General features: G+C 37.6%; 3 protein-coding genes across 3 annotated transcripts in view; all 3 read right to left on the bottom strand.

The window, feature by feature from the left end:
• LOC140143877 (acyl-coenzyme A thioesterase 1-like) overlaps positions 1–10,718 on the bottom strand; it is a 31,480-nt gene extending 20,762 nt beyond the window's left edge. The window contains exons 1-6 of the mRNA XM_072165701.1: positions 10,673–10,718; positions 9,230–9,487; positions 8,649–8,818; positions 7,779–7,895; positions 6,643–6,728; positions 4,552–4,651 (exon numbers count right to left, since the gene is read on the bottom strand). Of these exons, the coding sequence (XP_072021802.1) occupies positions 4,552–4,651; positions 6,643–6,728; positions 7,779–7,895; positions 8,649–8,818; positions 9,230–9,487; positions 10,673–10,718 (777 nt within the window). The remainder of the gene's footprint in view (positions 1–4,551; positions 4,652–6,642; positions 6,729–7,778; positions 7,896–8,648; positions 8,819–9,229; positions 9,488–10,672) is intronic.
• A 2,962-nt stretch (positions 10,719–13,680) lies between these two features.
• Positions 13,681–16,483, bottom strand: LOC140143872 (uncharacterized). The gene is made up of 2 exons (XM_072165686.1): positions 16,231–16,483; positions 13,681–14,291 (listed from the first exon to the last, which is right to left on the bottom strand). Exons 1-2 carry the CDS (start codon positions 16,481–16,483, stop codon positions 13,681–13,683), a joined length of 864 nt encoding a protein of 287 aa, XP_072021787.1.
• Positions 16,484–19,020: 2,537 nt separating this feature from the next.
• Positions 19,021–20,628, bottom strand: LOC140143862 (uncharacterized). The gene is made up of 2 exons (XM_072165676.1): positions 20,382–20,628; positions 19,021–19,682 (listed from the first exon to the last, which is right to left on the bottom strand). Exons 1-2 carry the CDS (start codon positions 20,626–20,628, stop codon positions 19,021–19,023), a joined length of 909 nt encoding a protein of 302 aa, XP_072021777.1.
• Positions 20,629–23,147: the final 2,519 nt, after the last annotated feature.

Here is a 23,147-nt window from a genome sequence, read left to right as displayed (position 1 = left end):
GCCCCAACCAGTGACAACCAGGTGCAAACTAAGTTCTGTGCATTATGCGCTTACCAATGACAACTTAACTTAATATTTGCTCTTGTCAACAAACAAGCAACTCCCCATTTCACATGTGCATCATATGTATATCGCCCAATTGAAGCATCATCATCTACAATCCAACGATCACTTGTATCAATATGCAAATATATGATTCAATACGTATGTAGATTAATAGGGATTAGTTTTTTAACAGCTTTTTTAATAGTCGGGCATGGGCGGGCGAAGCGTAAATAAACATGTGTTGGTTAATCCTAAAGACAAGCAGGTCATTAATTTTTATTCTTTAAATAATCAAATAATAAAAAAATCATTCGCGGCGTCGCTGTAGCACGGCAACAGCGGTACCTTCACCCAATGGCAAGGTATAGGTTAGCGGCGTCACTGTAGCACGGTAACAGTGATACCTTCCTCCTCGTCGTTACATATATTTGCTAACATGATCAAGTCATTACAAAAAGTCTAGCTTTGCGCCGTCGCTGTAGCACAGCAACAACGATAGCTTCGCGCCGTCGGTGTAGCCCAGTAAAAAGGTATAGCTTCGCGCCGTCGCTGTAGCACAGCAACAGCGATACCTTCCTCCCCTACATTAATTTGGTGACATGACCAAATAAGGTATACCTCGGTGCCGTTGGTGTTACCATACGGAAATAGGTATACTTTCGCGCCGTCGGTTATGCCCCTCAAAAAAGTCTAGCTTCGCGCCGTCGCTGTAGCACGGCAACAACGACACCTTCGCGCCGTCGGTGTAGCTCATTGTATAGCTTCGCGCCGTCGCTGTAGCACGGCAACAGCGATACCTTCCCGCCGTCGGTGTAGCCCTGTAAAAAGGTCTAGCTTCGCGCCGTCGCTGTAGCACCGCAACAGCGATACCTTCGCGCCGTCGGTGTAGCCCCGTAAAAAGGTATAGCTTCGCGCCGTCGCTGTAGCAGGGCAACAGCGATACCTACCTCCCCTACATTCATTTGGTGACATGATAAAATTAGGTATACCTCAGTGCTGTCGGTGTTACCATATGGAAATAGGTATACCTTCGCCCCATCGGTTTAGCCCCTCAAAAAATCTAGCTTTGCGCCGTCGCTGTAGCACGGCAACAACGATACCTTCCTCCACCACACTCATTTGCTAATATGGCAACTTTAACAATTACGCCTACATAAGGTGCACCTTTGCACCGTCAGTGTAGACTTACGGAAATAGGTCTACCTTACCGCCGTCGGTGTAGGCCCCTCATAAAAGGTCTATCTTCGCGCCGTCGCTGTAGCACAGCAACAGCGATACCTTTGCGGCGTCGCTGTAGCACAGCAACAACGATACCTTCATTCACCATCACATCAATATTCAATATTATGATACGTATTTACTCCATGGAATAAATGCTACTCATTCACTCATTAACAATTAACATTCCTCTTATCAATATAACTTTAATCACTATTAACAATCATTGTTAATTACTTACAACAACCCTCTTATCCCTCACACTCATTATTATTATGTCATAATTATTAATTAACTACCATCGCCCTGTAATCCATCATAATAATTAGAATTATATAATCATTCTTAACCAATTACAATCGGCCTCTTATACATCACACTAATTATAATTATATCATGCTTAACATCATCTTTTGATGCGATCAATCATTATTACGTGAGTACATTAAAATCTATTACGCATAATTAATACTTCTAAGTCATTATATAATGCAATATAGTTATTTCATTATGCTTAAATTAAATTCAAATATGACATTACTACTATCTAGAAGTAATCACAATAATTTAATCGTACTAACACTTATTACCTTGATGAATGCAAACTTCATTAAGTCAAACGCCGACATATACTTTATTAAAAACCTGACTCATATACCTCTAATCTATCCCATTAATAAGTAATTCTCGCCGACGCGACGTCGGTGTAGTTTTACCAAAAAAGGTGCAGCTTCGCGGCGCCGTCGATGTGGTAGGGTATTCTAAAGGTACTCCGTACTTTTTATTTGTTAGCCCATTTTGGATAAATTTGTCGTACTCTTATAGTCCATTTGTGACAACCCCCATGAAATTTGCCTTGCCCCCCCCCCCCCTCTCTCTCTCGCTCTCCCTCTCTCTGAAAAAGTCCTGGCTACACCACTGTGCAGCTGAATCAATTTTATTCACATTTCCTTACATTCTCAGCTCTATTTCATATAAAGTTATGATTTTGTTTTGGCAACCCTGATTAATTTGTCCTTCAAAAATTTCACTTACAAACTAATTCAATAAACAAACACTCTACTCTCGACTATAGGTTCTCCATAAAAACACAGAATACATGCTAATGTTGATAAATTAGTTGAATAAACAATAGATGTTAATTGAGTTTCTACTGTGTCATGTAATAGTTGAGACTACAGGCATACTTCTACTGTGTCATGTAATAGTTGAGACTACCGGCATAATATCCTCACACCGATGACAGGATAGGCCCAATTCAGGCTATTTCAACATTAGTGTATTGTGTTGGCATGAAAAGTTTTAGCATGCAGGTGCTCTGGTAGTGGCTTTTAAACTAATTAACATAATTTGACACCCTTAACGTAAACAAAAACTAAATTGGACGTTTTATTGAGGTGCGGACAACTTTACTCTACGCAACGCAAAAATCCGTTTTCCGAAATAATGTAAAACGTAGAAGTTTTTAGCCTTACCAAGTCGCCAAACTCGGTAATTTATTATAGATGATAAGATACTATCTTAAAGTATATATATTTTGATATACGTTAAAAAGATTTGCCCCTCATAGTTTTACATTTGCTTGCAAAAACATGGTAACTCGTGCTACCTTGACTTGTGCCATAGTTTGTCCACCCTAAAAGAAAAACGAATTAAGCATTAAATACATTTAAAAAAACATGCAAATACCTACATTAAGGGCTGGGGTATGAATGTTTGGACAGTATTTATTTTGGGACATTAGAGCACATCAGACATATCGAATTGCATTCTGAATACGAAGAATGTTATTCTGATATCAAATAATTTTGAATTTTTGAAATTCGCAATTTAATACACATTTTATGGCAAATCATTAAAAATTGATATCTTTGATATTTAACAGTACTTGAAGTAAACTTTATAAATCTGATGATTTATACTTAAAGTGTATGTAGGTGGGTTGAAAAGCCGACGAACAATTGAAAATTTTGACCTTTCGTATTGAAGATATGGATTTTTTTCCCCAAAACACCAAAAAAAATTAGGTCTTTTTGGAAAAAAATCCATATCTTCAATATGAAAGGTCAAAATTTTCAATTGACCGTCGGCTTTTTCCTCCCTGCTACATACACTTTAAGAATATATCATTAGATTTATATAATTTACTTCGAGGACTGTTATATATCAAAATTCGAAAAATATCAAATTTTTATAATTTGTCATAAAATTTGTATTATATTGTGATTTTCAAAAATGAAAATTATTTGATATCAGAAAGACATGCTTCGTATTCAGAATACAATTCGATAGGTCTGAGGTGCTCTCATGTGCCACAAAAAATACTGTCGAAACGCAATAAACGCTCATTTTAGATCCCTTAAACTGAAGCTTAGAGACAGTTAATCATATATTATGCTTAAGTCTAAATAGCACGGCGCTAGTCCGAAATTGAAAACCACTGCGCTAGTCCGAATTTGTGAAACACTGCGCTAGTCCGAAATTGAAAACCACTGCGCTAGTCCGAATCTGTGAAACACTGCGCCAGTCCGAATATTCGGACCAGCGCAGTGTTTCTCTGTTCGGACCAGCGCAGTGGTTCACAGATTCGGACCAGCGCAGTGGTTTTCAATTTCGGACTAGCGCATTGCTTTTCAGTTTCGGACTAGCGCTATGGTTTTCAGTTTCGGACTAGAGCCGTGTTTTTCAGATTCGGACTAGCGCAGTGTCGGACTGAAGGAGTGTTTTCCAGATTCGGACTAGCGCAGTGTATTTCAGATTCGGACTAGCGGCGTGTCGGACTGAAAAAGTGCTTTTCAGATTCGAACAGCGGCGTGCTTTTTAAAATTATGTAAACCACGCCGCTAGTCCGAATTTTTGTCGGACTAGCGGCGTGGTTTTCATAATTAAATTTCGGACTAGCGGCGTGTCGGACTGTTGCAGTGGTTTTCATTTTCGGACTAGCGCATGTTTTTTTTCGGACTAGCGCCGTGCTTTTCATTTTCGGACTGACGCACCTCTAAGTATAGGGAATTTGTGTTGTCGGACTAGCGGCGTGTCGGACTAGCGGCGTGTCGGACTAGCGGCGTGTCGGACTAACGCCCTGTACCCGTGCTTTCATTGATTTGGTTCCTTCATTAGGTTTTAGATCACCGCTTCTTAAATTCTCAACCAATTTCAACAAATAAGGTCTTAAATCAAAGCTAAAGAGTGCAGGTATTGGCTGCTTGTTTTAATTTTGACATATTAAATATACAGGGGTGAACATAACTGGTACCTCAATTCTTTGGCTTACTGTATTATACTCACCTCAATTAAAGCTTCTGGTGGCGCTGTTTCTAATTGGTCTATCATATCATACATATTAATGAGGCCTTCTTCAGTCATCTTCATTCTCGAGTAGTCCATACTGAAATAAAGAATAGGTTTACATTGATGATGAAGTATTGAATTGTCATTATCATGGTCCGTCGATTTTATTGATGTTCTCTGATGAAGAAGTCGGATTTATTATCATTGTCAAGGCCCATCGATTTTTATGGTGCAAAATCACACCAAATTTGTCCTTTTCCATGCAATTTGATTTTTTAGTTCCCAATTTTCAAACTTTAAACATGTTAATTGGTCTATATACACTAAGCCAAAAAAGAAACTTATAATTTTTCACAAGGTCATATCTTAAAATCCTGTCTATCAAAATTAACTAAAATTACACACAGGATTGCCTCAATACTCTACTCAAAACACATGTCAGCAACCAATCAGTTGGCCAACTGACACAACCGCAAAATGCACTGATATGGAACAACTTCATGGACCACATTCACAGCCCTATTGGCACCCAGCAAAAGAAATCTGTGAGAATGATCTTGAATCACAGGTCACAGCCAACAATTTTAACAACATTAAGTTAAAAACATTAAAGAGAGTCAAAACAAACTTACCAGGATCATCATGTCACATGTCCAAACAAATAATGAAGTCCTTTAGTAACGGGAAGCATGGGGCAATCTTCCCCAGGATATCATCAGGAACTTGGTTGGAAGCATGAGAAGCAGGTGCACAGCATGCCCGCAAGCGCACGGTGGACATACCCGTTACTAAAGGACTTCATTATTTGCTTGGACATGTGACATGATGATCCTGGTAAGTTTGTGATCTGTGATTCAAGATGCCGTTCTCACAGATTTCGTTTGCTGGTGCCAATAGGGCTGTGAATGTGGTCCAGGAAGCTGATCCATATCACTGCATTTTGACATTGTGTCAGTTGGACAACTGCTTTGTTATTGACATGTGTTTAGAGTGGAGTATTGAGGCAATCATGTGTGTCATTTTGGTTAATTTTGATGGACAGGATTTTAAGATACGACCTTGTGAAAAATTATAAGTTTCTTTTTTGGCTTAGTGTATATGATGCGAGCGGAGCGAGCAGGAAATTCTGCATATTTGAACGCTACAGTGTTTCCCTAAGCCTTTTTTTAGAGCGTATTATTTAAAACGTAAGTGTGTGCCAAACATTGCATGCCCCCCCCCCCCTCTCGGCCTGCCAAATATTGCTTTCCCCTCTCAGCTTACCAAAATATCTTTGCCCCACCCCACACTTTACCTTTAAAATAAAGCCGTGTCGTATCGAATGAGGTATTAAATACGCAGAACAAAATTCTCTATCTGTCGACTAATATGTTGTAATTTAGTTTTAGTGTCTTTAAGAAATGACTTTTGTTTTAAGTATTCGGATACTTTTTACGCAGCATATGACATTGGTATTGTTGTAACAGAGCTACATTGAGACTAACTCCAAAATGAAATCTTTTCCCTCATGCATATGATATCGTCAGCCTGCTACGATAATTAGCTATAATTGAGAACAAATTATTGAGAACAAAGTACAAAATATAGTTCAAGCATGCATTTAAACATTATTAAAACCAATATGTGCACAAGAACAAATGATAATGTGACATATTAAAGTGAATAATCAGAAATAATCAGGGTAATTACGTAACTGATGTATGCTTGAACCATATCTTGTACTTTGTTCTCAAAATTACAAAAAACATGACTCAGTCAATTATCGTAACCAGTAACAGGGTGACGATATGTGACCGTGCACCACGTAAACCCTCGTAAAGTCGACCCCTTTTTTTCTACCGTAACCCACCACTTGAACAGTATTTAGCCAAAGCAAATAAAGACTAAAGCTATTTACGAATTCTATACATAAGTAGAAGCTTATAATCCTCTTGAACAATAGGATTAATGATTGGTTTAAAATATGTTTGACTGGCACTACCAAAATGTAGCACCAACTCAGAATACAATTTGCCAACTTTACGAGCGATTTGTGGTGAACGGACACATATATGGTATTTTGTTTGTACCCAACTACATATCACTTACCCCAAATATGGAATGTCTTTTCCCTTATATGACATTGGTACCATTAAATTCGCACTACTACCTGAGATACTAACACATGCGCTGATCTGAAAAAGAAGTAAAATATCGTCACTGGGCGGGGAAAACCTCATTATGTACTTCTGGCCCTTGAACATGGATAAAGCCTTGTAGGTGTAGACTTTATATTGAAGAGTTTGCTTCATCCATGTTCAAGGGCCTAAAGTACATGCAGAAACACTTCATATTTACTGTTGGCCCTTGAAAATGGATAAAGCCTTGTAGGTGTAGACTTTATATTGAATGCTTTGCTTCATCCATGTTCAAGGGCAAAAAGTACATATGAGGTTTTCCCCGCCCAGTGACAATATATAATAATGAAATGCTCATGTGTAACCACATTTACAAAAACAAAAACAAAGACAAAAACAAAACAAATTGGCTTCAACAAAAAAGGGGAGATCTGGTTGAATATAGACAGTACGACGGCGGCTAAATAATAATAATAACAATGTGAATTTCTAATTTGCACATCTCCACCAAATCAATGGCGCTCAAGGCGCGATGCAGAGATTATCTTACACTACAAAATAAAATATATTTACTTTTACATTACAACTTAATCTACACATGAGCAACAATCAATAGGTGAGCAAATATATAGTGATGCACATCAATAGAATGCTTCTTTCATTAAATGAGTTTTTAAAGAACTTTTAAACTGTGCTAAAGATGTACTTAATTTAATGTGGGTTGACAGAGTATTCCAGAGACGTGGTGAAGCAATTGAAAAAGCCCTGTCCCCCATGAATGTTTTGAACGAGGTTCGCAGAGAGGTGATTTGACGCTGGAACGGAGCATACAAGGAGGGTTAGGCCTATATTGTTGGAGGAAACCATTGATGTATTCTGGCGCCAGATTATTTAGATATTTAAAAACAATAAGCAACAGTTTGTACACAATTCTGTAACCAACCGGCAGCCAATGTAACTGGTACGTAATGCTAGCGTAATTGTTAGAAGGGGCACGTTCGAACAATAATATTGGCCCTCATGAATATGCGAGAATTCACAGCATACAATGCACGGGGACTTTGACTGTTAATACATGGTCTGTAGTAGTCTGTGGGAATAACTCACTTTTTCAGAGAACTCTGTTGCCATGCGCCCTGCTGTTACCGTTCCATATGATACTCCACACACACCAATACCGCCTGGCTGAACAAAAGATTGGCTTTGGAGCCAATCAGTGGCTTCCTGAATCGTGAAACAACAAAAATGCATCTTGATAGGATATTGATTATCTTAAAAATGTGTATCGTAGTGACCCATTCACTGTTTTATGTAGAACAGTGATACCACGAAGAAGCTTTTATTTGCTCCGGTAAGACCTATCCTGGAGTACTGTACTCCAGTTTCTAGAAGCATTTCTTCACCTGTTGTCAATTTGAAGCCATCCCCATCAGACGGATCTGAGTTAATTCTACAAGCATTTCTACACCTGTTGTCTTACTCCTGCTTGGGCTTCATGCTCACAATTTGAAGTCATCAATATCAGAGGGAACTGAGTTAATTCTACAAGCATTTCTTCAACTGTTGTGTTACTCCTGCTTGGGCTTCATGCTCACAATTTGAAGTCATCAATATCAGAGGGAACTGAGTTAATTCTCCAAGCATTTCTACACATGTTGTCTTACTCCTGCTTGGGCTTCATGCTCACAATTTGAAGTCATCAATATCAGAGGGAACTGAGTTAATTCTCCAAGCATTTCTACACCTGTTGTCTTACTCCTGCTTGGGCTTCATGCTCACAATTTGAAGTCATCAATATCAGAGGGAACTGAGTCAATTCTACAAGAGGGAATTGAGTCAATTCTACACCTGTTATCTTACTCCTGCTTATGGGCTTCATGCTCACAATTTGAAGTCATCAATATCAGACGGAACTGAGTTAATTTTACAAGCATTTCTACACCTGTTGTCTTAATACTACTGAATAAACAAACTCACCTCAAAATACTCGAGTTCATCGTGACGATGAAAACTTGGTAAATCCTCATATCTGTAGTATGGCAAAGCATAAGCAACAAAGCCTCTAGATGCTAACAATGCAGCACGGAATTCTAGTAGCCCACCAGTGGCGCCAAACATGTCTATCACCCCTTTGAACGGTCCTGGCCCTGTGTATGTATAATTATGCCAATTTTAAAGAAATATGGCAGTTGATTAGAGTAGGCAAAGCAAAGCAAAGCCAGGCAAAGCAAAGCAAAGCAAAGCAAAGCAAAGAAAGAAAGGAAGAAAGAAAGTAAGAAAGAACTTAGAAAAAAGAGAAAGAAAGAAAAAAGAAAGAAAGAAAGAAAGAAAGAAAAAGAAAGAAAGAAAGAAAGAAAGAAAGAAAGAAAGAAAGAAAGAAAGAAAGAAAGAAAGAAAGAAAGAAAGAAAGAAAGAAAGAAAGAAAGAAAGAGAGAGAAAGAAAGAAATACAAAGGAAGGAAGGGAGGGAGACAGAAAGAAAGAAAGAAAGAAAGAAAGAAATACGAAGGAAGGAAGGAAAGAAGGAAGGAAAGTATCACCATAAGCTGAAATACTCACCTTTAGGTTTGAATACTTTTCCTCTCACTCTTCCAGATCTCACTTTAATTATTTCAACGCCAGGTCTCATATACGTCTTCTGGATCTGTGTTTTAACTATAGGAGCATCAGTTTGTAATGCTGATATATCTAAATGTCCTTTATGTACTGAAAGTGTTATTTGCATTGGCGTTGTGACATCTTTCTTCACGAATCGTAATCCAAATTTCTGTCCAGGCGATGGTGTCATACTCCAAAACAGACCCATTGGCTCTACGTCTGTGAACAAGGATAAAAAAAGACTTTTCATGGCCATATGTAGAATCAGCATGAAAAATGCATTAAAATGAGTACAAACAAGCCTAGTATTGGTTCAGTAGTTCTTTAGATAATGCATGAAATTTTAAGAAAATATCTGAAAACTTGGCTATGGCTATGTAGAGAGCATTAAAGTATCACATTTCTTGTAGTAAAGTAGGTAATTCCTCTAATTATTGCACAGCCCTTAAGGGCTGGGGTATGAACGTTTGGACAGTATTTATTGTGGGACATTAGGGCACATCAGACATATCGAATTGCATTCTGAATACGAAGAATGGTCTTCTGATATCAAATAATTTTGATTTTTTGAAAATCGCAATGTAATACACATTTTATGGCAAATCATTAAAAATTGATATTTTTGATATTTAACAGTACTTGAAGTAAACTTTATAAATCTGATGATTTATACTTAAAGTGTATGTAGGTGGGATGAAAAGCCGACGATCAATTGAAAATTTTGACCTTTCGTATTGAAGATATGGATTTTTTCCCCAAAACACCAAAAAAAAAAAAAAGGTCTTTTTGGGAAAAAAATCCATATCTTCAATATAAAAGGTCAACATTTTCTATTGATCGTCGGCTTTTCCTCCCAGCTACATACACTTTAAGAATATATCATTAGATTTATAAAATTTATTTCAAGGACTGTTATATATCAACAATTTGAAAAGTATCAAATTTTAATAATATGTCATAAAATTTGTATTATATCGTAAATTTCAAAAATGAAAATTATTTGATATCAGAAAGACATGCTTCGTATTCAGAATGCAATTCGATACGTCTGAGGTGCTCTCATGTCCCACAAAAAATACTGTCGAAACGCCATAAACGCTCATTCTAGATCCCTTAAACACTGCAAAATAATGGGTAACAACTATTTTGATACAGCCTGTTATTATAATTATTATAATTATAATTATCATTATCATCATCATCATCATCATCATCATCATCATCATCATCATCATCATCATCATCATCATCATCATCATCATCATCATCATCATCATTATTATTATTATTATTATTATTATTATTATTATTATTATTATTATTATTATTATTATAGGTCTTAATTAGTGCGTATCAGTACCATATTCTATTGTCTACAAGTCCGGGTTGCAAGTTTGAGCATACCATATGCCGGCCCTAGTGGTGTGGTAGGTTCTTCATTTACGAACATTCGTACGCCTCATTTCCAAGGCCTATACAGGTATCAAAAACGAAGAAGCAATAATGATTTTTAGGGTTCTTATTTTTCTTCCTATCTTTTACATCTATCTTCAAAATTGAAGTGTCCCAAACAAGTTCAGCGAAGCATTTAAAACTCCTTCTTCCGTGTCCTTGCACCATAGAAATCCCAATGCAGGACACATTGTTGAGCCCGTAAGGTGTTCTGTGCAAAGTCTTTCAATGTACAAACTTCTTCTAAGAGCACGCGTTCAGCGCAACATATGTTGCACATTCTGTAGCGATGTGCAATGCATGAGTTCCCCAATGGTCAATATTAGGCCCACTCATATCAATTTGTAAGCGCTCTTTAGCAAAGTCATAGTTCATTGAATTTACAACCGTATGACAATACAGGCGAAACTAGTAATTGTTGCACAAGATTTGCAATTGAAAGAGAATTGGCCATTGCCTATTCTAATGACGCTGGTATATGGACAATATAAGTGTGCTCTTTCATTTAATAACATAACATTTGAAAAATATTGTTAGGAACACTTGAGGTTTTGACTTTTAAAACCTACATTTCAGTCAAATATTGTGCTGGGATAGGTAGTTTTCAACAGAATTGCCATATTTTCCTTGCTATAATATTGGATTGTGTTATCCTGTGACCTAATGACAAAAAGTGTTTTCAGGGGGAAATGTTAGCTTTCGTTCGATATAAAAAAAAATTCTGATTGGATGAAGAGAACAATCACAGATGTCTATTTTTCAACCAGATCTCACACAGCTCTCATTCTCGCTGTGCTGGAAACGTTTGTGTACTCAGGTGTATCGAGGTGGAACTGTGCGTAGATGCATTTAAAAGAGAATCGTTTTTGTAGTCAAACCTTTTCATATATTTGTTCTCTGTCTTCATTTATGTCCTGGGTGATGAGCGTGAAAACCAGCTATACCACTACGTAGATGATCCCACCTTGTTTTCCGAGATTACATCTAGAGACAGCCCTGAAGCTGTTACTGCTAGCCTAAACAGAAACCTGGAGAAAATGAGGATTTGGGCAGACAGATGGAAGGTGAACTTCGAGACATCAAAGTGTAAGGCAATGACAATATCAAGGAAGAGGAATCCAACCAAGCTAGATCTGGCTGAGAAGGAAGAACTGGAGATCCTGGGAGTCACAGTTGACAGCAAGCTGACCTGGACAAAACACATCTTCAACGTCTCATCCAGAGCAGGACAGCTGGGTGCTCGGATGAGAGTTTCAAACAAACTTGATGTGAGAGGCAGAGCAACTGTTTACAAGGCCCAAATTCGCAGTGTGGTGGAATACGTCTCACTGTCTTGGAGGAGTGCCAGCGCCACCACTCTAGGATTATTAGACTCTTTTCAGAGATAGGCCCTTCAAATCATAGGTGTGAGCGAAAAGGAAGCGATTACAGAGCTGAACATCACATCTCACCATCAAACACGTCAAGTTGCTACAGCAACAGTCCTCTACAAAAGACACACCAGCTTGTGCCCTCCAGATCTGAAGGCACTGCTACCAAAGCCATTTGTAGTCAGGAGAGCTACCCGCTCCAGCTTGTCCATGTCTTGTCATGCTCTCACAGTACCAGTTTCTAGAACCATATCTACTGGCGGGACCTTCATCCACACTGCAGTTCACGCTTGGAATAGCCTACGAGATGGAGTAGTCGGAGACGTAACTGACAACGGCGCACCATCCTTCAAGAGCAGAGTGCATAAGCGTCATGTGTCTGATGCTTAAAGTTACTGTACCCCTTCATTCTTGTTGTTCCTAAGCTGCTGTTCCTAAACCACTGATTGGCCCATGTGGTTGTCTTTTATAGTGCCTAGGTGCACAAGTTCTTGACTTGTGTCACTCCTCATGCATGGCTATTGTTCACGCTAGCATTTTATTTTTGTGGCATTTTATTTAAATGTGGCATTGCCCCAAATATTCCAAATATACCGTGCTTCGTTCAACGCCAGTTTTAGGAAGTTCATTTGTCAAGATTTAGTTCAGATTCGGACATTTTCTTGACCACTTCTTGACTTTTCATAACTATTTCTTTACAATTTAAATAAAGAAATAATTAAATAGAAAAGTCAAGAAATAGTCACGAAAATGTCCGAATCTTATAATTATTACATTACGAGTTGACACTCGTTGCAATTTTTTATGTGTATTTCTCCTGAAAAAGAGAAATTGTGTTGGTGAAGTTCGGGCTCGTAGGAGTCCTTCCCCCGTTCGAAGCGAAATTAATTTTCAAGGCAGCGGGCTGATGACGTAAGTAAATGAAGTGGACACTATAGGGGAGAGTTTTCGTTCATGCATAGATCATCTAGATGATTTATGATTCATGTATAAATGCGCGGCCTTTAAATGTCAACAAAGGTTATAGCTACCGTCTCATTGAAATTGTTTATTTGCATATTAAAATACAATATTGATCGCTGTATACCTGAATATACTAATTCTAAGATCAAAATATTTTTTTTTTTTAGTCCAAATATTTCTCTTGTTGTTGATATACATATGAATTGTGATATCACAATTTACTAATATATAAAAAGGAAGCGGCTGATTTTATCCATATGTTTAAAACCATTAAATTTCTATTACTTGATGCAGAGTTTTTTCTGAGGACAACAACAGTATACGTTATATGCATTGAGAGCGTTTACAATCCCTTCTCTCAAAGCAGGCACACCTCATTTCATTGGGTTGGTTTTTGCGGAATATCAATTTTAAACGTCTTATTTTATCAAAAATGGAGTCATTTTCATTGTCCTCATAATATGTTGTCCGAGCAATATATATAACCTTTGAAAATAAAATAAAATAAAACAAGAAAAGATTTTTAAAAGGGATGCCAATTGTGAACCCAAATGTGTGTTTGTTAAAAAAGTAAATTTCAAGAATATATAATAATGTGTTTTTTCCAATTCTCCTTCTTATTCGTCTCTAGACTTGCAACCTATTTGCATACATGTCTTCATAATATCCCATGCATACATCAGAGCATTGACGTTTTTTCATTTTAATTTCATCTCGGTCGGAAACTTTAGTAGGTTTACCAAAACATGTACTGGTAAAAGTTTCCGCGTGATGATTGCCAAAATTTTGAGCCATGATCTGTTCTTTGGCTATCATCCATTGTTGATCCATGCATTCTCTACCCGGTTGCCACTGAAGTAAGTCATCGCTATAAGGTATACCTACTGCCTGACAATATGCCTTCAATACACGACCTGGATCAGCTAATAAGTCATCAGTGTCAATAATCACCGGGTTTGGTTCATAATGCTCTTTCACATGCTGGTAAAGATCATATTGTTCTTTATAGAAGAATCCTGATGGCAGCAAAAATTCGGGTAGCTCAGACAATTTCATGCGCTTCGACTCATCGTCGGCGTGAGCAGGATTAATCACTCTGTCCCACGATTCGAAGACTTTATACGGATGTCGAATCAGAAATGAATGCCGGAAACCGTCCGGGATGTATTCGTAAAGTCCGTCTATTCCCCAACTGATATCTTTGCAAAACACGAGTTTCTTGCCTGCTGGTCCTCTTTCTAGTTGATTTTAATCCAAGCATACGATTTGTCGGCAGCCCAGTAACCTCCTATATTTGGACAAAATAAGACATTAAATGATGGTAATTCATTGTAATTTTGTCTTTATCGTCCCCATCCCATGACAAGGATAAACATTACTTTATGTCATTCTTTATCATGCTTATACTAGTCCGAGGTTGCCCTGACTGACAATCTCAAAACATTGAGACGTCAAATACCAATAGGTAAATGGCACGGTAGGCCCTATCCACTAAGCTACCGGAACTGAACTATCTTTATATAGGTCAAGGTCTATATGATTCAATGGACATTGATCTTTGTCACCATGTTATAACGGTCAAATTAACCATTTTTCATGTTTGACCCATGTAGAGATCAAATTGTGACCTTTGGCCTTTCTGCTTATAACTGCAGAAGGTGTATGTCATCGATAGGTATGTTATACTTTTTTTTTAGATTTTGAGCTCTGTATGAACTTTAAACCCTCCATATCTCAAAACTTTCAATGCTGAAAGGGGTCAGGTGAACATATTTTCGACATTGCTGGTCTTTAGAATAAAATAAATATCTATCAAAATCAAAGCTATGCTTAAGGTAAAGCGTAATGATGCACCAGGTAAAGCGTACTGATGCTTCAGGTAAAGCGTAATGATGCTTCAGGTAAAGCGTAATGATGCTTCAGGTAAAGTATAATGATGCTTCAGGTAAAGCATAATAATGCTTCAGGTAAAGCATAATGATGCTTCAGGTAAAGCGTAATGATGCTTCAGATAAAGCATTATAATGCTTCAGGTAAAGCATTATGATGCTTCAGGTAAAGCATAATAATGCTTCAGGTAAAGCATAATGAAGCTTCAGGTAAAACATTAACGATGCTTCAGGTAAAGCATAATGCTGTTTCAGGTCAAGCCTAAAAATGCTTCAGGTAAATCGTATTGACCTTTCATGTAAAGCTTAATAATGCTTCAGGTAAAGCGTAATAATGCTTAAAGGTTAAACGTAACACAGTGTCGACACCCTGTAGTATAAATATAAACTTAATACTCCGTTGGTGAGCGACGGGCGATTGATATTTCACCTAACGCAAGAAAAGGAGTGTTATCTGGTTGGTTAGAAATCGATCGCTAGATCGCTCAGTGGTGAAGTACAAACTCAAAATGGAGAGATGTATTCAATTCGATTGAAATCAATATTCTATTATTGACGCAGATAAAGAAGTGGCATATTGTGTCGATATGTACATTGTATAGACTTGTGATTTAATTTTCTAAACACGTGTTCCTTTATATTATTGCAATACTCAAACAGTTGAATATATCACAATTTTGATGAACGATTTCAAAATTGTTATGGATAAAATGCAGTAAAATATATCTACAGCAAACAGCAATCCCCGCTAATTAGTGTATTGCATTTCCAGTTAGTGTATTGGAAACAAAACCTGGGTTCTACCTGACAACAAATCGAATTTTCTTGTAATGGCAATATCATATGGGGTACTGATCATACGCAAATCGTGAAAATGTAGAATAGAAACTCTGTGGCAGGCTCTGTGGTATCTCATATCGTGTAAATGGTATGCTTAGTCTGAGTCGCTCGGCCTATCTCGAACAAAATCGCCATGCGTAGCTGTTGAAAAACAAGAGGATCCGCCGTACTATCACGGCAATTTTTGACACGAAAATATAGGGATGATGACGCTGTGCGTAATGATGCTTCAGGTAAAGCGCAATGATGCTTCATGTAAGGCGTAATGATGCTTCAGGTAAAGCGTAATGATGCTTCAGGTCAAACATTATGATGCTTCAGGTAAAGCGTAATGATGCCTTCAGGTTAACAAATATAATTCAGAGTGACTGATATTAAAAAAAAAACAAGGTTCCAGAAGTATTCCAACGATACCTTTGGAGAATCATTACAAGTCCTGACGGCCTACCTGATATTCCAGACCCAAAAGTAGCCGTATCACAGGCACCCTCTGTAAGTCCCAACGTAGCTTGTATGATACCAATTAAGGATTTGCGATGATTACCATAATTTGAATAATGATATGCCTGCATATAGGGTTCAAACCACGTCTGAGAATTCTGAACATTCGTCATACATTTCAGAAAACTTGTTGAGACTGATCGTGGAAGAGACCATAACATGACGCGGCTGATATCCGAATTTTCTTGACCCGTGGCCATTTTCATTAATAGGAGGTTTTGTTAATCATGTTGGAATAAAATAAATTTATTCTTTGTATATCTATTACGGACTTAGTACTTGCAGTGTAGACATGGTAAACAAGTCAGGCCAAGTATCGGTATAATTTGTTTAAACTTTGCCCTTTGCAGCGATGTATCATTCGAGGCCAGATGTATCGAATCGAGTCCGGACTCGAGTCGGACAAAAGTGGAATCGGACACAAAAGGACTCGGACTCTAGCCGAATCCAGTACAATCCATGTAAAATGTGAAATGATTATCTAAAAATGTCAAATTAATCTAAAATTTGATTTGAAATTTGTTGACTTCACTTCACATTAATGTCCAATTTCCTAATGTTTTGGCATTTTTGTAATGTTTACTCATGTCACAACTTCAACTTGCACCTAAATGGAATCGGTGAACATAGTTCATGAATTTTTAGAACTACCAGTAGGTTTTTTTTTACTTTACCTTGTTATTTCAGCTCAAAATGGACAGAAATCATTCCCGACAGCATTTTGAGTATAGAATAACAAATTTAAAATTTGAAGGAAATCGTACATTGGGGCTTTAATTAGGGGCTGTCAATTCTCTCATATTATAACCATCCGCCAAATAATTTAGGTTGAGTCCGGACTCGAGTCGGATTCGAGTCCGGACTCGGGTATTATTTTTGCTGGACTTTGATTGGCTCAGACTCGGCACGCGGGATTTGGACTCGAGTCCGGACTCAGACAGAAAGGACTCGGACTTAGTTCGGACTCGTATACAAATTCGGGATACAAATGGACTCGTCTCGACTCGGACTCGGATTTCAGATCGCCTCAAATTTAAATACTACTTAAGGCTGCTATAATACTGGATTCATAATTTATGCCAATTGCCGCTGCGCGACATGACGCTTCATCATGCCGCTTGTACTTTTCTGCAAGCGGAGCAGCACGCAGGTGAGCGGCAGCGGCATAAATATGAAAGCCAATCTTACTGCTCAGCACCGACAAAAACCGTTTCAGGTTCTCATACGTCAGATCAGAGCGGCACCACTCCCGAGTTGACTTGAATTGAACTCGTAGCGATCGTCTTTCGAGTTGCACTCTGTTTGCATACATGTCCTCATAATATTCCATGCATACATCAGAGCATTGACGAACACCTTCTGAAAGGTCATCTCGGTCGGGAACTTTAGTAGGTTTACCAAAACATGTGCTGTTAAAAGTTTCCGCGTGATGATTGCCAACATTTTGAGCAATGATCTGAAGTAAATCGTCGGGTGTATTACATACATGTAGTGACGGATGTTAAACTTCGCCAGAAAAAAAGTTTTTGAGTTAGACGCGATCAAAGAGTACGCCGATTTGTGATCAACCATAGCAGAACACTGTCAAGTAAAATACTCCAAAAGTTGCTGTATTTTAAAAAACTAGTATCTGAAGTATCTTGAAACATCTATCACATGAAGAATTATTCGCTATTAAATCAGTAAAATGATTACAAAGTTATACGTCAGTATGTAAAAACGTGAAAACGTTGCACCCTAACATCCGTCACACATCCGTCACTATGTCTTGCGCCAATATCGCGCACGCTAATCTGGTCTCTCGTGTTGATCTATGGACATCCGTCACACATCCGTCACTATGTCTTGCGCATAAAAGTCGGATCAAGGAAGGACTTCGAAGCATCCGTCGGTTCTTTACTCTTATTATTAAACGCTTTTTGCATGATAAAACCGACTCGTCACGAGTGCCCACGACATACATGGCATATTGTATTTGAGTATTTACTCCTGATCTTACTAGTACTCACTCATGATATAGCTAATCGCACAAGCTGTAACTTCTTTTACAAAACGCCAATGATTGTATTCAGTTTTACCAATTTACACTGTATTATCTGTAAATTTGAAGCCGCCTCTAAACGCCTCTGAACATATTGTGATCATCTTTCAATAACCTACTCATTAAAAGGATCATATTTTTATTACTTAATCATCCCTTTTATATTGTAAAGCTTTGAAATAATGTCTCTAAATAATTGTCGAATCAACTCGAACCATTAAAATTTATTAAAAGTGATATATCTGCTCTACGTAAAAGTTTTTGGTTTAAACCCAGTTATCAACATCCGTCAAGAAATCATGTAGGTTTCAATGAACAATATTGAATTACGTACGTTCAAATTGAAAAATAATGTTTTTACATAGTGACGGATGTGACAGATACGCCATACAATTTAGTTGTGTTTCCGAGTAAACGGCGTTTTACATAGTGACGGATGTTTAGATACGCCACTATGTAAAACGTCGGGTAATGTAATATATCAACATCCGTCATTTGCATAATTAATTAACTAATTAATTATGCAAACTTGAGCTTCAAATCTTGGTAATATTATACTACTCACTATTTACAATACATTGGCCAATTTTCATAAAAATGACAAAAATCAACATACGTCACTATGTATACGACACCCGACGAAATGTCTAAAATATATAATAATGACTTTTTTTTAATTCTCCTTCTTATACGTCTTTAGACTTGCAATCTGTTTGCATACATGTCCTTATAATATTCCATGCATACATCAGAGCATTGACGAACACCTTCTGAAAGTTCATCTCGGTCGGGAACTTTAGTAGGTTTACCAAAACATGTGCTGGTAAATGTTTCCGCGTGATGATTGCCAAAATTTTGAGCAATGATCTGTTCTTTGGCTATCATCCATTGTTGATCCATGCATTCTCTACCCGGTTTCCACTGAAGTAAGTCATTGCTATAAGGTATACCTACTGCCTGACAATACGCTTTCAATACTCGACTCGGATCAGCTAGTAAGTCATCGGTGTCAATAATCACCGGGTGTGGTTCATAATGCTCTTTCACATGTTGGTAAAGATCATACTGTTCCTTATAGAAGAGCCCTGGTGGCAGGCAACATTCAGGGAACTCAGATATCTGCATGCGCTTCGATTCATCTTTGATTTCACGATTAATCGTTTTCTCCCACGATAAAAGGACTTTATAAGGGTGTCGAATCAGAAATGAATGCCGGAAACCGTCTGGGATATATTCGTAAAGTCCGTCTATTCCACTACTTATTTCCTTGCAAAACACTATTTCCTTCTTGTTCTGTGGTACGCTTTCTAGTTGATTTTTGATCCATGCATACGATTTGTCGGCAGCCCAGTAACCTCCTAAAAGAGAAAAATAACACATTAAACGGTAGTATGTGCCTTATCGTTGCCTGAGATTTGCCTGCACCTCAATTAAGTAGGTATACATTACTACATTATACCATTCTTCATACCTTGCAAGTCTAACGACGTTCATCAGAGGGGGACTTGTGTGTATTCGGGGGGTACATCATAAAATTATTTATGGGTATGCTCCCCCGCCATTTTGAGGTAGTGGGTCTTTCGGAGCTGACGGCATACCGATAAAATGGGGTCTTTTGGAGCTGTGAACAGGTAAAATCAAGGGTCTTTCATGGCTTTTAGGTTGAAAATCGCCTTAAAATAGAAATGTGAGGAATGAACAATTTAGAGGTCTTTAAGAACTGAAATTATCAAAATCACCTGGGTGTGCATGATGTTCTTGCCGCTATGCAAAATGGCCGTTTAGCTCTGCGCATATCTTTGATGGATATAAATATAAATTATAAGCAATAATAATGGCATCATTCAGAGTGACTGATATATATTTAACAAACATAGTTCCACATTTAAGTATTCCAAAGATCCCTTTGGGAAAAAATTATTAGAAGTCTTAGGTTAACTGATATCAACGTAAATTATAAACATGAGTGACTGATCATGTATAGTTATTGAAAACAAAGTTCCACAAGTATTCCAACGAATTGTTTGGATAAATCATTACAAGTCCTGAAGACTTACCTAATATTCCAGTCCCAAAAGTAGCCGTATCACCGTCTTTAACTCCCCATGCATCTTGCAAAGTACTAACTAAGTCTTTGCGATGTTTACCGTAATTTGAAAAATGAGATGCCATTAAATATGGTTCATACCACGTCTGAGAATTTGGAACATTTGTTATACATTTCAGAAAACTTGTTGACACTGATCGTGGAAGAGACCATAACATAACGCGGATAAGGTCTGAATTCTCATGACCAGTGGCCATTTTGAACTATAGGGTTTTTTTTTGTCGTCAATAAGCTAGAATAAATTTAACATTTTAATATCTACTACGGACTTGGTGCTTGCTGTGTAGAAATGATCAAATATTGGTCAAGTATCGGTGCAAAGTCCAAAGTTAACTAATTCTAAATTCAAGTCCAATCTGAGACCTGAGCGCACATCAGACATATCGTCTTGCATTTTGTAAACGAGGAACATCCTTCTGATATCAAATAATTTAGATTGTTTGAAATTTGCGATATAACACACACATGATGATGATTAAAAATTGATATTTTTGAAATTTAACAGTCCTCGATGTAAATTGTATAAATCCAATTATAATCTTTTAAAATGTATGTAGCTGGGATAAAATACGTCCATCATATGAACATTTTGACATAGATCCCCCCAACACCAAAAATATTAGGTCCTTTGGGGAAAAATGTATATCTTTAATATAAAATTTTCAATTGACGGTCGCCTTTCATCCCAGCTACATACACTTTAGGTACATATCATTAGATTTATAAAGTTCACTTCGAGGACTGTTAATTATAAAAAAAATAATAATTTGCCATTTAATTTGTATCATTTTGCGAATTGCAAAAAATCAAAATTAGTTGATATCAGAAGGACATTCCCCGTTTTCAAAATGCAATTCAATATGTCTGATGTGTTCTCAGTTCCCACAATAAATACGTGTAAACATTGCTATCCCAGCTCTTAAAGCCACTGTAAGATCACGTCTTCCGGGTGGCGTTATTTCTTTCTGCAACCATAATGGGCCGCAATGCGATAACACATAGTACATACATGTAATTATAGGCCTATGAGGCTAGATATAACACGAGTTTATTACCATTATTATTTCCTCTTACTTAATAAAATAAAAAGAAATCGATAGAATTAAAATTCTACAACGGTTTACCTGGGGTTCGAACCCACAATCTATGTATCCATAGTCTAATGCCTACACGACTGTGCTATGATTCGTTGTGCCAGAAAGGTGTTTGTTTATGATACTTATTGATTACGGAATAAACTGCATACACACAATATACTATTACTAGTATATTAGTACTAATAAATACGAATATAATCCTAACCCTAACCCTAACCCTAATCCCTAACCCTAACCCTTACCCTTACCCTAACACTAACCCTAACCCTAAACCCTAACCCTAACCCTAACCCTAAACCCTAAACCCTAACCCTAACCCTAACCCTAACCCCTAACCCTAACACCTAACCCTAACCCTAACCATAACCATAAGACCCTAACCCTAAGACCCTAACCCTGACAATAATGAACCTTGCCTCGGACTATGCGGTTAGTGATATATTGCGGCCCATTATGGTTGCAGAAAGAAATTAAGCTTCCGGGTGTCATAACGTTGCAACAGACGCGGTGGCAAAGTTTCCGCAGCGTCTTCCACAACAGCTTAATATTTTCACAGCGTCTCTGCTACAAAAATATCAAGAACAAAGCATTGAACAAAGCTAATCACTTGAGCGAAAAATCACGACCGCGAACTTAAAGTCGCAGTCATACCGCGTAAGGTTGGCATGTTGCCTATCACTAGTGGAAGTTTTGGATGAGAAAACGGACATTTTGATGAGAAACGGCCAAAATGGTGAGAATTTAATTTTCTCATTCTTTTGGATGAGAAAATAATAATCGGGGATTAGCAATTGTCACCAGTTTTAATAAGACAATAATGATTGACACACACACCAGGAAGTTTCTCATCCAAGAGAATGAGAAAATTAAATTCTCATCATTTTGGCCGATTCTCATCAAAATGTCCGTTTTCTCATCCAAAACTTCCACTAGTGTAGGGCGTCGACACTGTGTGGAGTTCACCATGTTTCCTTGTTGGCAGGTGGCCCAGCTTGAGAAAATTCAGAGACATGTTTGCAAATACATCCTTGGTAGAAAGTATGCAGATTCCTTAGCTACCCTTGAACTTCATTCGTTGTTTCAAGTTTCAAGTTCAAGTTTATTTCACCATCATATTATATACAATAACAAAATATTCAAGAAAAGGATGGTAGGACAATCACAAGAGCAAAGCTCGTAAGACATGATTGCCCTCGGTGCAAAAACAAAAGACGCCTACAGACAACAGACAAGGACGGGGTGAAAACGGCAGACTGACAGGACTAGTGCAGACAGACAATGACGATGGCAATGGCAATAGCATATAAACAAAAGTCGATTGAAAAAAAAATGCATTAACTTTATACAGTACAAAATAGAATGTTATGATACAGGGCATTTATGAAGCAATAAATTTATGAGTATAAAGAAATCAGATAATCTTTATAGCTGCGTTTGAATGAATTGGGAGACAAGGCGATTTTGATATCATCGGGGATAGAATTCCAGAGCAATGGGCCCTCCTTCTAATGGTATTTCTGGCCAAATCATAATTGAATATTGTAGGGCGAAACAAATTGGATGAGCGTGTTGAATAAGTGTGGATGGCCATATTTTTAACAAAATAATTGGCAAAATTA

Source organism: Amphiura filiformis, chromosome 2, assembly GCF_039555335.1.
Source record: "Amphiura filiformis chromosome 2, Afil_fr2py, whole genome shotgun sequence".
Classification (NCBI taxonomy): Eukaryota; Metazoa; Echinodermata; class Ophiuroidea; order Amphilepidida; family Amphiuridae; genus Amphiura; species Amphiura filiformis.
This window is presented reverse-complemented; position numbering and strand designations above follow the sequence as displayed.

What these genes read in the sequence shown, in the direction of transcription:
- LOC140143872 (XM_072165686.1), bottom strand. Translation starts at nt 16,483, where the DNA reads ATGGCCACGGGTCAAGAAAATTCGGATATCAGCCGCGTCATGTTATGG. An exon ending in TTTTGGGTCTGGAATATCAG is followed by an intron (nt 14,292 to 16,230) that starts GTAGGCCGTCAG and finishes AAAATCAACTAG; the next exon opens with AAAGAGGACCAGCAGGCAAG.
- LOC140143862 (XM_072165676.1), bottom strand. Translation starts at nt 20,628, where the DNA reads ATGGCCACTGGTCATGAGAATTCAGACCTTATCCGCGTTATGTTATGG. An exon ending in TTTTGGGACTGGAATATTAG is followed by an intron (nt 19,683 to 20,381) that starts GTAAGTCTTCAG and finishes TTTCTCTTTTAG; the next exon opens with GAGGTTACTGGGCTGCCGAC.